Source organism: Cynocephalus volans, chromosome 10, assembly GCF_027409185.1.
Source record: "Cynocephalus volans isolate mCynVol1 chromosome 10, mCynVol1.pri, whole genome shotgun sequence".
Lineage (NCBI taxonomy): Eukaryota > Metazoa > Chordata > Mammalia > Dermoptera > Cynocephalidae > Cynocephalus > Cynocephalus volans.
Window position 1 is genome coordinate 112,440,760 of NC_084469.1, and position 15,129 is coordinate 112,455,888.

A 15,129-nucleotide genomic window follows, 5' to 3' on the forward strand; every position below is an offset into this window, starting at 1 on the left:
CCAGGCAAGATGACATTATTTACATAAACGTAAAGTTGTTTTATTTACTGCAGCCTGGAACTGCAGACTTACCAAGACACACATACTATCCAGACCCTGGGAAACCAAGGAAGACATCAATAAAGCTGTCCTGATTTCTCCCCTCCAGCAGGACCCTAAGATAACATCGATGATGAGAACAGAAGACAGAGCGAGCCTTGGTGAGAATTTGCACCTGGCCCCTTACACGTGCCCTTCCCTCCTTTTCATTTCCCACGTTCCATTCCCTTAGCCCCCCCCTTAAAAAAAACCCTCAGTAGAAAGGAAGGTTACAGATATTACCCAGATGTTGGTAAACTTAAAGGGTATATTAAAATATAATTTAACGGTAATCATTCTAGTTTGTATAGGAGTAAGCTTTCTAAACTAGGGGAGGGGATCCACCCACGGGCAGGAAAAGGTGACAAAAGCACAGGGAAAGGTGGCAAGGTTAACAAAAGAAAAAAGGCAAAAGCTGAACTAATCAAGAGGACACTCAGTAAATTTTATTATGACGACATGAGTCTTGGATCTTCAAATTAAATCTTTCTTTTAAAAAAATGAAAAATTTAAAGAAAAAAAAAACCCTCAGTACATCTCAATCTTTGAGATGGCTTTAGTCTGGCAATTCTCCTTCAGGTTTACTGGGAAGATGGATTAGCCCAACATCTCTTCCCAGGTCACGGTGTCCCTGAATGAAGCTGACCTCCTACTCCACCAACATTTGACTTTTGGGTTGTTTGTTTTTGTTTGGGGCAGGCAGCCGGACATGGATTTGTTAACATGATTTTGGCAAGCCTCAGCCAGGAGCTGAATGCAACTGGGGTAACAGATCTTGGTGAGCCAAGCCAGGGTTTCTGCATGGAGCAGGCAGCCAGACTTGGGTTCTATAACACAAGGAGCCTGGGAACACAAGCAGGTGGCATGTCGGTGTCTGCAGAGGAAGGAGGCTCTGTCTCCCACCGAGATTCTCAGGGAGAACTCCCCAACAGGGGTTCTGATGCTGGGAGGCCAAAACGACCAGTATTCACCACAGACGCCAAGCTTCTGGCTCTTCTACCACAGCACACTGTCCTGAAAGAGAACATTCCATTCCCTCTCCAGTCCATACTCCCAAATACACAGACTCAAAAGGAAAAGTGGGAAAAAAGTTTGTCAACATATGACAGAAAGCAAAATTCCCTTAATATATGAAGAACTGCTACAATTTAAGAAAACATCATGATAGAAAAGTGACTGATGGATTAACAGGTGAGTGCAAAGAGGCATGGGTTGAGTGGGACATATACAGGCTCACCTTCATGGACAGACATGTAAGTGCTAACTAAAACATCAGCATTCCAGTTTTCCCACCACAGAAGACTGTTTAGATGAAATAAAACCACCCGCCCTTGCACAGGTCCTCCACAGGCACAGGGAGCAGTGCAGCGCATGTGGGTGCTGGCCCAGTGACATGCAGCACACACAGTGTGATCCCATTTTATAAAAACACAAAGCCCAGACTTTGATGCTGGAAATATTTACACGCGCATCATTTCTGGATAGATGCAGAAGCAGCTTTCCAGGGGTTTAAACGTGGAGCTGCTCTTCATCTTACACGCTTCTATGTAACTGAACATCTTTTTAAACAAAAATATGTATTTCTTCTATAACTTAGGGAAAGACAACATCCAGAAACCACAAAAGAAAAAATAAATACAACTACTTATAAAAAAAAAATTGATGTGTGGAGAAAAGGAAAAGCAGGGAAGAGAACTGTTAGCCCTCTGCATGTGGAGTTACCCACTTGCACTCTTGGCTTACACTAAGTGGAAAAAAGCCTAGATAACCTAAAAATGACTGGTTTCCCTCTCAATTTCAATAGTTCTAAGGAACTGGAGATTAATATTAATTCTTTTAAAAATGGCTTTAATTATATATATACCTTAACAAAGCAACTACAGGACAATCAGATGCAAAATAAAACTCTGCCTCAACAGGTGGGGTCCCATGTATTAAAATCCACAGAGCTGCAAACTTCCCCTCCAGAGTCAAAACTACTGCATGGTATTAAAAAAAATAATCAAAAGGGGGTGGGGGGCTGGCCAGTTAGCTCAATTGGTTAAAACACAGCCTTGTAACACACCAAGATCAAAAGTTCAGATCCCCATACTGGCCAGCTGCCAAAAAAAAAAAAAAAAAAAAAAGGAAAAACACAGCCTGGGAAAACTAAACAAAATTCCTGACGTCTAGAAAAAAAAAAGTAAGCAAAATAAGCAGTAAGTTGAAAAAGATTTGCAATTCTTATCAGACCAGCACCGGTCTCCCAGGAATGGGCAGTCACAGCTGTAGACAGGGCCCGCAAACCACCTCCCAGCTCCAGGCCTGTGAGGCCGTGTGCCTGCCCCCTGGTGGCCACCTCAGCACTGCTGGCAAGGCCCTGCCACCCACTTTGGGAATGTCCCCGAGACACACCTGCCACACACAAAACTGACGTTCCCACATGGCTACTAGCACCACAGAACTACTGTGTGTTCCCCTGGAGACTAGCTAAATAGTGAGTGCACACCCACCGACAGAATCCCGCCCAGCTGCAAAAGGGAATAAGGGCTGTGTGTACTTCAGTTTCCTATGCTGGGTAACAAACTACCACAAATTTGGCAGCTTACAATACATGTTTATGATGCTTTCCAGTATTCGTCTCGGGGTCTGGCACAGCCTGGCTGGGCTCCCTGGCAGGGGCTTTTATGGCTGGAATAAAGGTGTGGCCCAGGGTTGAATCACCTGAGGCTGGGGGTCCTTCCCAGCTTGCTTGTGGGTGTTGCAGGGGCTGGCTCACTTAGGGGCCATTGCGGTTCCCTGCCTGGTGTCCTGCAAGCCATGGTAACCGCCCCCACAGGGACAGCAGCAGAGGACAGCCCTGGTTTGTGGACCTCACAGCCATCGCATACGTCACGAGTGCTCTCTCTGAAGTCCCACACACCCACGGGACCAGGGCATGTCCCCCAGGGGCTACTTTAGAGTTCTGCTACCATATTCTGACAAAGTGGTGCCCGGGACGGTGGGGGCCTGTCTCTGGGCTGACAGGCCAGTACCTGTGTGCTGGAGCAAGTGTAGTTTTGCTATGAATCCCTCTCGTCCTTCCCCACCTTGTCTTGGCCGCACCAGGGAACCCAGCACAGGTCTGAAGACTGCTCACAACGCCTTCCATGATGGGGCTACATCAGCACCACCACCCCACAGACCTCCAGCTGTCTTCACGGAGCCCTCCTTGGCCTTAGGAAGGGCCCAGCTCACAGCAGGTACACCAGGAAAGCTGCCTGACCCATAATCACTTTCTGTGCCAGACTCATCGTCCCAGTGCAATCTGGGCCATGCTCTGAAGAACACAACCCACTGCTAAGAGCAGTGCTAGGCTGCAGCCTGCCAGCTTCTGCTGAGGACATCGGCTCCCACTCCCGCCTGTCTGCGATTTTCGTGGATTAATCAAACTTTGGGAGCACAACCCTGGGTACTTTCCTATCTGTCAAGAGGAAAAGACCCATCAGTCCTGCAGTGTTAGTGTGGCCCAAGACTCATTACAAAGGATCACTGCCTGACTCCACCTTCCTGATTCCCTGCAGACACCTAGCTTACCTGCTGGTAGGGAAGGTGTACTCTGGCAGTGAGACAGCCTCATCACCAAATGGTCAGATGCTGTATCACACAGCAATGTTGACGAAGAGTGTAACCAGACCCTGAACCATGAGAATCTGTGTTAATCTCATCCACACTCACACGCTTATTCCAGGAACAGCACAAAAGGGCCCTTATTCTAGTGGGGTACGGCTGGTGGCACAAGGGGGGATAGGGGTGTCTAACGGATTCGGTTTCTTCCCTGCTCTCCCCTCCCCAGGGCGGAACGCAGAGAGCCTTACTGCCCCTAACAAATGGACAAATGGCCCCTGGATGTGAAACAGCCGACACTGATCTGGGCCACCATCTATGCCAGTGAAATGGAGGCCTCATTCCGGAACCCACTGTCTGCCCCTGCCCCACAGCCCTCCTGGAAACACAGGAATCTTCTGCTGGTTAAGTCATCCTAACTGTCTCCCCAAGGAGGCTTCCTGGGACCTCTGCAATAGCAATGAAACATGCCAAGCAGAGATGGGAACAGTGCCACCAGGAGGCATCCAGAACATGCCAGTGTCTCCCGATAGAACAACCCAGAGCAAACCCTCAAGTAAGAAAATCCTTTTTCTTCACATACATTTTCAGAGACACAAACCTAGCCTCAAATTCACTCCTGACCTTATGGACGACCTAGCTAACCTTTATATAGGACATATTTTCCAAACATGCAAGTCAACACATTATAAACTCAATTTTAGATGTTAAAAGAGTAGTCAACCGAATTCCAAATTATCTATTAAATATAGCATTTAGGATCTGCTTCCAAACAAGACAGGAGACATTAGACTGCACATACTGCGTTATCAGTGAGTAACATAGCGAGGATGATACTGATCATCAGCTATTTCTACGCTGGAAACGTTCCGTTAGGTTCATAAAGACCCAAGGCCAGTGTGGGCAGACAAGAAACACACAAAACAGATTCAGTCCCCAAAAGCTGATTCTTGGGCTGTCATAGCCACAGCTATCAAGGGCAGCAGGTTCACCTGTACAGAGGCAGGGCATTTAGAAACCCAGGCCCCGTCACCCTCAGCACACAGAGCAGGCACAATTCAGACTCCACCGGGCTCCAGCCTTTCTCAGGGGCAGGCAGTGAAGACACCCTGGATTGCCAACTGGCCATGAAGTAGGAAAAACAGCTTCAGAACGTTTTTGGGACAGCCAGAGGCCAGCCCTCTACAGGGCCTGGGTGTTGCTGCATAGCACAGCTGATGCAGACAGGCCCAGGAAGGGTCAGGATGCAAGTCAAAGTTGTCAGATTCATGCAAGGCTCGTGGGACCACCCCAAGTCCTGACATGCTAAAATAACTTGAAATTACTCTGGTGACAAAAAGCAACTCAAACAATTATTAAATCAATGATTAATCGAATAACTAATAGCACTAAAACACAGAACATCAGATATAACCCAGGCTCTGGGCTGCCTTTCAAGAAAGCCTCCCCACCCTTTGCAATCTCCTACCAGCAAGTCAAGGCCCACAGGCCAATCCTGTTGCTTCCACCAGAGAAACCACATGGAGACCCAGCCTTACTACTGACTTATTCAAAGTCCACAACAGGGCTTTATTTTTTCTTTTCCACATCCTGTTCTGCAGCTTCCTTGGCCCTTTTTGCCCGGATGCCAAAGAGCCGGGCGTTAGCGCGGGCCATGCGAAGACTGGCAAATGCCTTGAAGTTCTTCTCCTCCTCGGTGATAACTCTGGCTTTCTCCTTCTTGTAGACCTGAGAGAGAAGACAAGGGTCAAGTCCAGCTGCACCAATGAGCCACCAAGGCACGGCCCACAGCCATGTCAGCAGAACCCACAGGATTTCAAAGGAGAGCAGGGCATGCTACCCAAGAACTGCTGAAAAGCTTCACACTGAGGCTGCCAGCGAACTTGAGCAAACCACACATGGACTTACGTTCCGTATGGGCATTACTGGTCCCGTCAACTGGGTGGCCAATTTGAGTTCTTCAGCCTGTTAGAGAAGATAATCAAGTGGGTTCAGCTCCAATGTCCTGAGGACTCCACATTTCCCATCCACTAACGAGGTGCCCCACACCTGTTCCTGTGTCCTGTGCTCTTGGAGGCGGAACCAGTACCTGACCCTATAGTGTTGTCAGCCTCCATGTTCTTATTGAACTACTGTTCTTTCTAATTGACAAAACAAAGACAAGTGGAAGCTCACCTTGTCCCACAAGAACCACCTACGTGTGAGACAGGAATGTGGTTGAGCAAATACGTCCCCTGATTCGACTCACAAGCAGCAGATCCCGATGGACACTCTTAACCTTCTTCTACAAGATTTCTCTAAAAGTCGTTTAGGATATCCAGCGTTCCAAAGGTAGAAATGCTTTCAACGGATGAAGTCTGGCTCCAAGTCAAAAAGCTTTCTCCACGACCACAGAACAGCACATGACGGCTGCTGAGAGCAGCAGCAGCGAACCGCGGCCCTCCCGGGGACCTACTGCGTCAGTCCTACCACCTACACGCGATGGCCATGTTTTCTCCGCCCTCAGAGACCCCTCCCCGCACCCTCCTGCCCCACGCCCGGCACTCACCGAGCTGTCGCCCTTCTTGGGGGCCGAGGGCTTCCTGGGGAAGAGGATGAGCCTGGAGCGGTACTCCTTCAGCCGCTGCACGTTGGCCTGCAGGGACTCGGTGGACTTGTTCCGCCGCCTCGGATCCACGGAGATGCCGATGGTCCGGGCCAACTTCTTGTGGATGCCGGCCACCTGCCGCGGAGCAGACGCGGGTGAGACCGGGTGGTGGCGGGCCGCGGGCGCGCGCTCAGCGGTCAGACGGGGGTTCGCGTGCTCTCATCAGCGCGGTGCAGCGATTCCGGAGACAGTCATCACCCGCCGAGCCGCGCGCCCGCCGCCCTGCCCGGCCCCGCCCGGCCCTGCCGCGCTCACCCTCAGCTCTTCCAGGCTGAAGCCTCGGCCGGCGCGCGACCGCGTGTGGTAGCGCACCGAGGGGCAGCGCACAGCCGGCCGCACGGGCCCCGAGGCGGGGCGCGGGGCGAGGCGGCGCGCCTTGGCCTGCCGGGCCTTGCGCCTGCGGGTCTTCCGCGCCGGCTGGTTGAACCAGGTGGCCACGCGCCGCTGCCAGTCCTTGTGGAAGTGCGGCTTGAGGATCGTGCCGTTGCGGCTGGGCGCCATGGCTGCCTGCGGGGGCAGCGCGTGAGGGGCGGGTCAGGCCGAGGCACCCTCGACCCCGGCCCGCACGCCCTCGGTCCCCTGCACCCCGCCGCCCACGTCCCCTCGGCCCGCCCGCCCGCCGCGCCCAGAGCCTGGGTCCCAGCCAGACGCCGTCTCCGACTGAGAAGAGGCCCCGGCTTGGGCCGCAGGGACCCCCGCGGCCGCGCCGACAGCAGCACGGAGCCGATGGCGGCGGATGGAGCCCGATGGGGGCCAAACGCTCGCCCCTAGCGCCCACACCTGCTCGGCGGAGAACCGAACGGAAAGGAAGCGCCGTCGCAAGGCAGACTGGGATGTAGCGGGCGAGACCAACCAGAAGCGCCGGGCGTTCTGACCAATCGGAGCCAGGAAAGGAGGAAGTGACGTCCAAGCTGCGTTCTCCCAGGCACCCTCGCGCGACCGGGGCAGACATGGCGCCGCCTGGGGCTCCGCAGTGCAGGCTGGTCCTGTCGCTCGACGATTGATTCTCTTGTGCTTTCGGAGCCACCCCGGCGCTGCAGCCTCTGCGCCGGCCCGGGAGGCGGTGCGGACATCCTGATGCTGAAGGAAGACAGGGGCGGCTTGGATTCCGTGAACTCTTCGTTAGGGTTCTGGGAATTTTGCTGTTTGTGCGTTCCTGGGACACGGCACGTTAGCGGCGCAAAGGCGGAGAAGCTTCAGTGAAATGCAAATTAGCGCCTTCTAAAACCTTGGTCCTCCTCTCCAGCGTTTGTTCCCCCCTCCCCCCCATAAGAAAATAGCCTAAGTGATTCATTTTCAACAATAGCTTAACAAAAGTTGCTTACCTAGCTTAAGTTGCTTAGTGACAACCCCAGAAAGTACACTTTTCCAAAAATGACTTCTCAAGATGGTGGCTGGACACCAGCCCTTTGTTCTTTTTATTTCTTGGTTCTTCTTCCTCCTCAGGACTTCTGGCGTGCCTTTTTCACGGGCTTGTCTTGAACCTGTCCCTTTCTGCCAGAGGGAAGAGGACAATAGATGCCTTATAAATAATGAAATTTAGGCGACATCTGGGAAGATTGTTCACCCCGTAGTACTCAGCCAATGAGGAACTGGGGGAGGGACTTGCGCACTAGGGAATAAATTGCTTGCGGTCACCGTTTTGGTTGTGCCTGCCCAACAGACACGATCTTGCAAAACCAGCGTAAAGTTTCGCTTAGTCTACCTCATGTCTCCATGTCCATTCTTTGGCCTTGCACAAATGAAGACGTTTCTCATACCCCCCATCCGGTTAGAACATTTATGCTTCTTTCTTTACACAAAATGAACATTTATGGCGTGTTTTCTGTAAGCTGGACATTCAGTACTACACGTGCATTTTCATGTTTAATCTGCACAACCAGCAAGTGAGGTAGGAGCTACTACTGGCCTTTCCAAATGAGGAACCTTGGCCGAGGGATTAGGTAACTTCTCTGCGATCACTGAGACAAGCATCATCACAACAAAACCAAACCACATTAAATAGCCAGGGCATACATCCATGTCCTGTGCCTGATTCACCTCCTGTTCTCCAGGACAAGTCTGGGAAGTCGCCATCACTCTACTGCTATCTGTAAACGTTTACATCCCAAAAGCATTTCTTTCCCACCCTCACCCCAATCACCAAGCTTCCTCCTGGTAAAACTTAATCCACATTTTAAGAATTCCATGACTCCAAATGAGAAATTTGGAAGCCTGTGTCTTGCACTGAATAAATGGGTTAGTGATAGTTTTTTTGCCTCACTGAGACACCCTTGGGTTGAGAAAATCATTTCTCAAGCCTTTTACAATACTCATAGCTGCTCTAATCCAGGCTATTCAATTTGCAAGTAATTTTCATGTGTTTCACAGGTTGACACAACTTGTCTTCCCAAGATTTCTCTAAACAATGTCACCTGTGCTTTTCTACACAACCAGTTTCTTGGTGATAACACACTTCCTAGAAAAGAGTCTTTATCAAGCAGTAAATTCTAATGAAGGGTCAGCTTATTGGATTAGAAGAAAACAAGTCAATTAAGTTCCAAAAAATAGAATCACTTTTTATTCTCCTTTCCTGGTCTCTTATCATTGGTTAGTGTGTTGCTGATGACACCAAGGTCCCGGGTTCGATTCCTGTACTGGCCAGGCACCAAAAATAAATAGACAAACTCCCAAATCTACCACTTTGTGGACATGTGCTCCATATAAAACGAGGGTAATACAGCCCTGTTTGCTGCACAGTTGTTTATAAATACAAGGGTGTAAATGAAAGCACTTTGGAGTAAACTCGAGAGTGGTATCCATCTGTGAAGTTTTTTAAAATCTCTCTAGTCTGCCATTTTTCACAAACAGACAAGTTACTTGGGAGGTTAATGGTCCACAAGTCAGTAAGAATATGGGCTGTGGAGCTGTCTTGGGTTCTACCTCTGTACTAATTTTGAGACTTTGGGCAAGTTATTTGAACTTTTCCCATCTGTGAAACAGGAAGACTGCTGGAAGGATGAACTGTGCTAAGACCACAGGATACTGAATTTGGTGAACGAGTGATGCTGGTTGGTTCTAACACCTCAGGGCTCAGCTTTCTAATCTTAAAGACATTCTCATCTCTGGCACCAATTTCTCTTTCTGGACAGACCTGCAGACTCATACGGCACCATCTGTCCTAACTCACACCTTCACCTAAGTTCCAGCTGCTCTTAATTAAGATGCTGCCCTGGGGGCCAGAGGTCTGAAATTGGAAATACTGCTCCAAATCCAGTTAACTGGAAGGAAGTAAAGTTGTAATGTGAAGACTTTGCTCTGCTGCACATAAGCAAAACAGACACAGAATCCAACTTTTCCAAGCTTGAACATTCCTCCCCTACTTTCTATGAGAAGTGAGATAGGAAGGTAAAAAAGTTCTGATATGAAATTCTGCTGAAAACATGCTCAGCTTTCCCACTGGAAAAGACTGAAGTGAACAGTTATGCAGGAGTGTTTCTGATACAAAGACTTGGCTTGTCCAAGGGTTTTAAAAACCTTTAGCTATAGGGACAGTCCGTGTCCCCCTGGACACAAAACTTCAGACACAACTCTGCCTAGGAACTTTTGTCCCAGGTTTGGGCCTGCAAGGGCCACTGAAAAGGCTTGTTAATACCCCTGGAAACAGCACTCAACCTAGGAGGGCCAGGGATTCCTGGATAAACACCCCTGGAGGGGAAGGGGGATGCTCTGCACAGGCTCCCCGAGTTCTCTTGCAGGAATGAACTCCAATTACAGCAGTAACCCAAACATTCCAAAACCACTCATTCCAAACCTGTACCTGCAATGACCTCCCCTTCCCTGCCTCCTCCAACCCCTGCTGGTGCTTCCTGAAAGCACCTCCCAGGATCTTGGTGTCTTCAAAACAAAATCCAACCTAAGATAGTCAATAACTGCTTCCTTGTCTTTCAGCATCTGGAACCCTTTCAGACACACAATCTTGATTATTTTTTATTAATATCATAGCAGCAAAGTGATTTTATAGCATTTTACTAAAAATAAAAAAATTATGTCCTTATAGCATCTTGCAAAAATTAGCATAGTAACAATGTCTGTCATCTAAGTATGGGCTGATGTTTGAATCAGGAAAAGCAGCAGCCTAATAACTAAAATTGAGGACAAGATAATGGCACAGGACAAAAACCCATCTGGCTATTCAGCTTCCAAACTCGTGGCCTACACATAAATCAGACTTTGGCTAAGTCAAAAGTGCCTCTAATACGAGACATGCTGATGTCAGTGAAAAACTGACAGTGTGTCATTATCTTTGTCAAACATGTTTCTTTATGAGCACAGAGTGGAAGATAAATCGTGTTATGACTTTTACTTGTAAGTTTTTTTCTTTCAATATTCTTTAAAGATTTTCTGGGGCTTTCTGTGATTGTGTTAAATATTCCTACCTTCTTAAAGAACATGTGCTTGTCTCCACAAGGGGACCTCACACACCAAACTAGATGAAGGTAGGATCGCAGAAGGAACAATCAGGCTGCTCTGTGCCCACTCTGCTGGTCGGAGGATGGAGGCTCAGGACTAAGCCTGGCTCCTCAGCTATTCCAGCGTTGGCCACACAGATTGTCCAGGGCAGTCCAGCTGCTCCAGGGGACCACATGCTATTGCTGAAGCCCCTTCACCCCCAGGATCTTAAAGGAGGTGTGGGGAGCAATGTGGTTTCAGCATGAGAGAAGAGTTCATATAAACCCCAGTGTCTTTGTCAAGTACAAATGAGGTACGTAGCAGATGACCAATGACCAATCAGAGGGGCCAATATCTGAACAACTTACTTCTATAAATCACAGAATCAAAGTGACTTTCCCTCACTGGGTGGCCACTGAGTCCACCCATGCTAGAGAGCGCTGGGAAGCCAAGTAGATGGTCAAGACACCCCCTTAACTGTGCTGTGGCCCCTCATCACACTGGCACTCAGCAAATGCTGCTCCAAAGGGCAAACAGACACAGGCCATTTCAGTGGGTGAAGTATAAGCAGGACAAGCTTGGCCATGTCCACTTCACAACAATTACGGATGATGCACCAGACAAAAACCTCCCAACTCCATGATGATCTCTGGTAATGAACTTGGAGAAGCGGGACGAAGGCCAAAGAGTCCTCTCAAAACACTCAGTGTTTTCAGAGCTGCCCACGCTCAGGCCCTAGCCACACCCCATCTGCCCATGTACTGCACAGCAGGCACTTTCTCGGAGCAACCACAGAACCATCCAGATGTCACCACACAGGGAGGATGGAGGCAGCAGCAGGAGGTATGCGTAGGTGAGCACATGTCACACATCCAAGGCGTGAAGAGCCCAGTCCACTGTGGAGCATCCTGGGCCCTCTGCCCTATGTGGTGTAGGCCCCAGAGTCCTACAGAAGGAGTTTTCCACTTAGTTATTGCATGGCTCAAGTTTTAAACTGAAAATACAAGATCCTGTGATCCAGGACAAACCCTCTGGCCCCTCTCAATTACAGCTGGCCACTCAATACAAATGGAGATTCTCCATCCACAGAATTTATTAGTAAAATATCACAAAAATTATCAGGGCATTAAAAACCATGGTGTCCCCCACGCAGCATGACCAGACCCCAAAGGACCATACAGTGGGAGGTGGCGGTGTCTGAATCCTCTAGAGCCCGGAGCCTGGTTCCAACACTGTGCCCCGTTGATGAGTGAGCACAATGAGAGAACCAGTGAGGACCAGGACAGCTGGCTCAGGTCCTGTTAGCATTCTGAGGGGGCCACAAAAACGGGGACAGGCCGTGCACAAGCTTCAGGCATGAACAGGGGACTGTTCAGTCTGACTGCTGTGCTGCCGCTGGATCAACAGGGCCACACGCAGTCACGACAGTGTCTGTAAGCCTGGGAGCATGAAAACCATTACAAGCATGCTCATAACAAGCACTGACAGCCTTCCCCATAGGGGAAAATGATACACAAATGCAAAGTCCAGTCAGTCATCTCCGCAAAGAAATTTACTAATCACGTATAGGAGATCAGTACGTAGACCCCAGAAGCCCTTCGGCAGAGACCATCAAGGGCTAAAAAAGGAGGTGCAGATCTCAGTTGCAAAGAAACTCCGAGCTAAGTAAAACTTCACCTCCTGGGCCACCTGCACGAACAGCCAGGGAATTCCAACTACTTGGGCCACGAGGGCTCTTCTTGAAGCGGAGGCTGCTGAGCCACCTCCTCCTCCACAGAGTCTTGCTTCTCCCGCTGGGCATCAGGCCACCTCTGTGGTGCCATCATCTTCTTAGGCCCATGGGGTGGGGGGCCAATGAGGGCCTCGATGTCCTCATAGTTGATCACTTCCTTCTCCAGCAGGGCATTCGCCAGCTGCAGGAACAAGTGGGGCAGTGTGAATCCCTGACAGACACAGACCATAGCCTTTGAGAGCAGGCATCTGAGACAGGGATGCAGTTAACAGAGTGTCTCTGTGTCCCAGGGAGGCAGAGGCACCATGGCATCATGAGCAGAGAAGAATTGCTCCCTGTCTCAACCCTGGAAGGGACTTTCCAGCTGCCAGCCTCAGGAATTTTCCTACTTCCCTTCAATATCTCTGCTTACTTCTGGAGGCTGCGATTTCCTCCCCCAAATGAGGTGTGTGTGCACGCGAGGAGTGAATGCAGAGCCTCCTGATGCAAATCTAGGGAGCGGGCACTAATGCTGAGCTGGGAGGCTGGGGAGCTCACAACCTGGGGAGGGGGTTTCTGCCATTCTAGACATGACCCTGGAAAACATTTAAAATGTATCCTGAGCGCCCTGTGTCATCAGTGCCACCTCTATCATGGCTCGGCCCTAATGACAAAAGAATGTGTCCACAGCTGCATCCGACTGATTGCTGTTAAGGCAAAACTCTTCTACATTTTCTAAACAAAATGGTAATCCCTGAAACTGGGGCGATGTATCTGTGGCTATACCACGAGAGACAAACATTTCCTCCTCTGGCTGCTCTGGCAGTACTGGGACCCACCGCCACTGCAAGTAGCTCACAGTCAAACAGAAGTCAGGGGACACTGCTCTGCAGTCAGTGGGACTCCCCCAGCCTGCGGCCTTGCCCCCACCCTTCTGTGCTTCAGGGCAGCATTTGTTAACAACAAGGCAGATGCTGGCTCAGCCTGAGACCCAGCGCTGCCCATGCTGGTCAGGGGGCCCCAAAACACATACCTGGCAGCAGTCGCCCCACTTTAATGAAACAGAGCAGGCTGGAGAAACAACCATCCATCTGTTCACACATGGCCCAGCACCACCCACCTCTACTGCATCCTGGGCAGCAGTTATCAGAACCAAGCAACATGAAAGGAACTCCAACCCGGGGGCTGTCCTCCCAAAAACCCACCACCCACTCTCCTTGTAAGAAAAACACCAGACAATCCCAACTGAGGGACATTCTACAAAACACCTGACCAATCCTCCTCAAAATTGCCAAGGTCAACTCAAAGCCCAAGGAGATGTAACAGCTAATGTCATGATGGATCCTAGATGAGATCCTGAGACAGAAAAAGGACATGAGGGGAAACTGAGGAAATCTAAATACAGTGGGGAATTCAGGTGATCATAATTTGATAAAGCTGGTTCATCACGTTGCGAAAATGCACTCTACTAATGACAGGCGCTAACTTGAGGGAATTGCATGCGGGGGTAAGAGAAGTCTCTGCTCCACATTTACAACTCTTCTGTAATCTGAAATTAACCTAAAATTTTAAAAATTATTTATTTTTGGGGGGACGGACAGCTGACTGACACGGATCAAACTCTGGACCTCAGTGTTATTGGGACCATATCCAACTCGATCTAACCAACTGAGTTAATCAGTCAGCCCCAAAATTTATTTTTATTTTTATTTTTTTTAAAGATGACTGGTAAGGGGATCTTAACCCTTGAGAATTGATGTTGTCAGCACCACACTCTCCCAAATGAGCCACAGGCCGGCCCTCAAAATTGATTTTTTAAAAATTTTTCAGGAAAAAAGCTTAAGGGTTGGAAAAAGATTAAACAAAATTGACAAAACGCTGATAACAGCTAACGCTGGGTAATGGGTATGAGAGGGCTCTACGTTCTTCTCTCTACTTTGGAGGAACTGGCTTGACATGTTCATAATAAAAAGCAAGGAAAAGGTAAGATTTCACTTGAGCTGGGTGGAGTTCATACTGGCTGTGCTGCGTTCTACACTCTGTGTACACTTCATGCAGCAGTGGAGGATGTGGGCAGCTGTGTCAGCACAGCAACAGTGGATCCCAGCCTCCCAGAGCCTCACCGCCTGCAGCTTATCTAGGTTGTCTTGCAGCACCTTCTCAGTGTGTCTGTAGGCCTTGGCCACCAGCAGCTTTGCTTCCTGCAGAGGAAAGGGAACAGACGGGTCATAAGCAAGGACAGTGGACTGCTATTTACAAACTCATCAACTACAGCCTGGTTCCCACAACACAGGAAGAAACACAGCTTCGGGAACACGGTCCGTCACTTCTCATGATGAAAAGGACTCAACTTCCAGCAGTCTCCCGCCCCCACACCCAGTCCCAGGAATGCCCCGGTTGAGGACACCTGCCCACCAGCCACTCACACCCTGTAGGCAGCAACTGTGGCAGGCCCTGGCTACCCTCTGCCATACCTGCACTGCCTTACAAGCACATGCCTGGATACCATCCTAGCCCAGGCTGCAGGCTGCAGGGACTGTGCACTGGCTCTACCATTCAGTGCATGTATCTGATATTCTTCCCAGATTCACATCCACAATCTCATTAAGAGCAATCTAGGCCCTCAGCCAAGAAAAAATACTCGACAAGAAGAGCCACAACACAGGCCAGGAGGGAA

General features: G+C 49.7%; 2 protein-coding genes across 4 annotated transcripts in view; both read right to left on the minus strand.

Moving 5' to 3' along the window:
• Positions 1–5,197: 5,197 nt before the first annotated feature.
• On the minus strand, positions 5,198–7,178 carry RPL13 (ribosomal protein L13). Its single transcript, XM_063110545.1, has 5 exons — positions 7,091–7,178; positions 6,566–6,817; positions 6,212–6,385; positions 5,572–5,628; positions 5,198–5,391 (listed from the first exon to the last, which is right to left on the minus strand). Exons 2-5 carry the CDS (start codon positions 6,809–6,811, stop codon positions 5,233–5,235), a joined length of 636 nt encoding a protein of 211 aa, XP_062966615.1. The 5' UTR covers positions 6,812–6,817; positions 7,091–7,178; the 3' UTR covers positions 5,198–5,232.
• A 4,638-nt stretch (positions 7,179–11,816) lies between these two features.
• Positions 11,817–15,129, minus strand: part of SPG7 (SPG7 matrix AAA peptidase subunit, paraplegin) — a 42,799-nt gene continuing 39,486 nt past the window's right edge. For all 3 annotated transcript variants that reach the window (XM_063110550.1, XM_063110551.1, XM_063110549.1), the window contains exons 16-17: positions 14,576–14,653; positions 11,817–12,654 (exon numbers count right to left, since the gene is read on the minus strand). In XM_063110550.1, the coding sequence (XP_062966620.1) occupies positions 12,457–12,654; positions 14,576–14,653 (276 nt within the window). In that variant the 3' untranslated portion in view covers positions 11,817–12,456. The remainder of the gene's footprint in view (positions 12,655–14,575; positions 14,654–15,129) is intronic.

What these genes read in the sequence shown, in the direction of transcription:
- RPL13 (XM_063110545.1), bottom strand. Translation starts at nt 6,811, where the DNA reads ATGGCGCCCAGCCGCAACGGCACGATCCTCAAGCCGCACTTCCACAAG. An exon ending in TCAGCCTGGAAGAGCTGAGG is followed by an intron (nt 6,386 to 6,565) that starts GTGAGCGCGGCA and finishes GCTCCGCGGCAG; the next exon opens with GTGGCCGGCATCCACAAGAA. An exon ending in CCAAGAAGGGCGACAGCTCG is followed by an intron (nt 5,629 to 6,211) that starts GTGAGTGCCGGG and finishes CTTCTCTAACAG; the next exon opens with GCTGAAGAACTCAAATTGGC.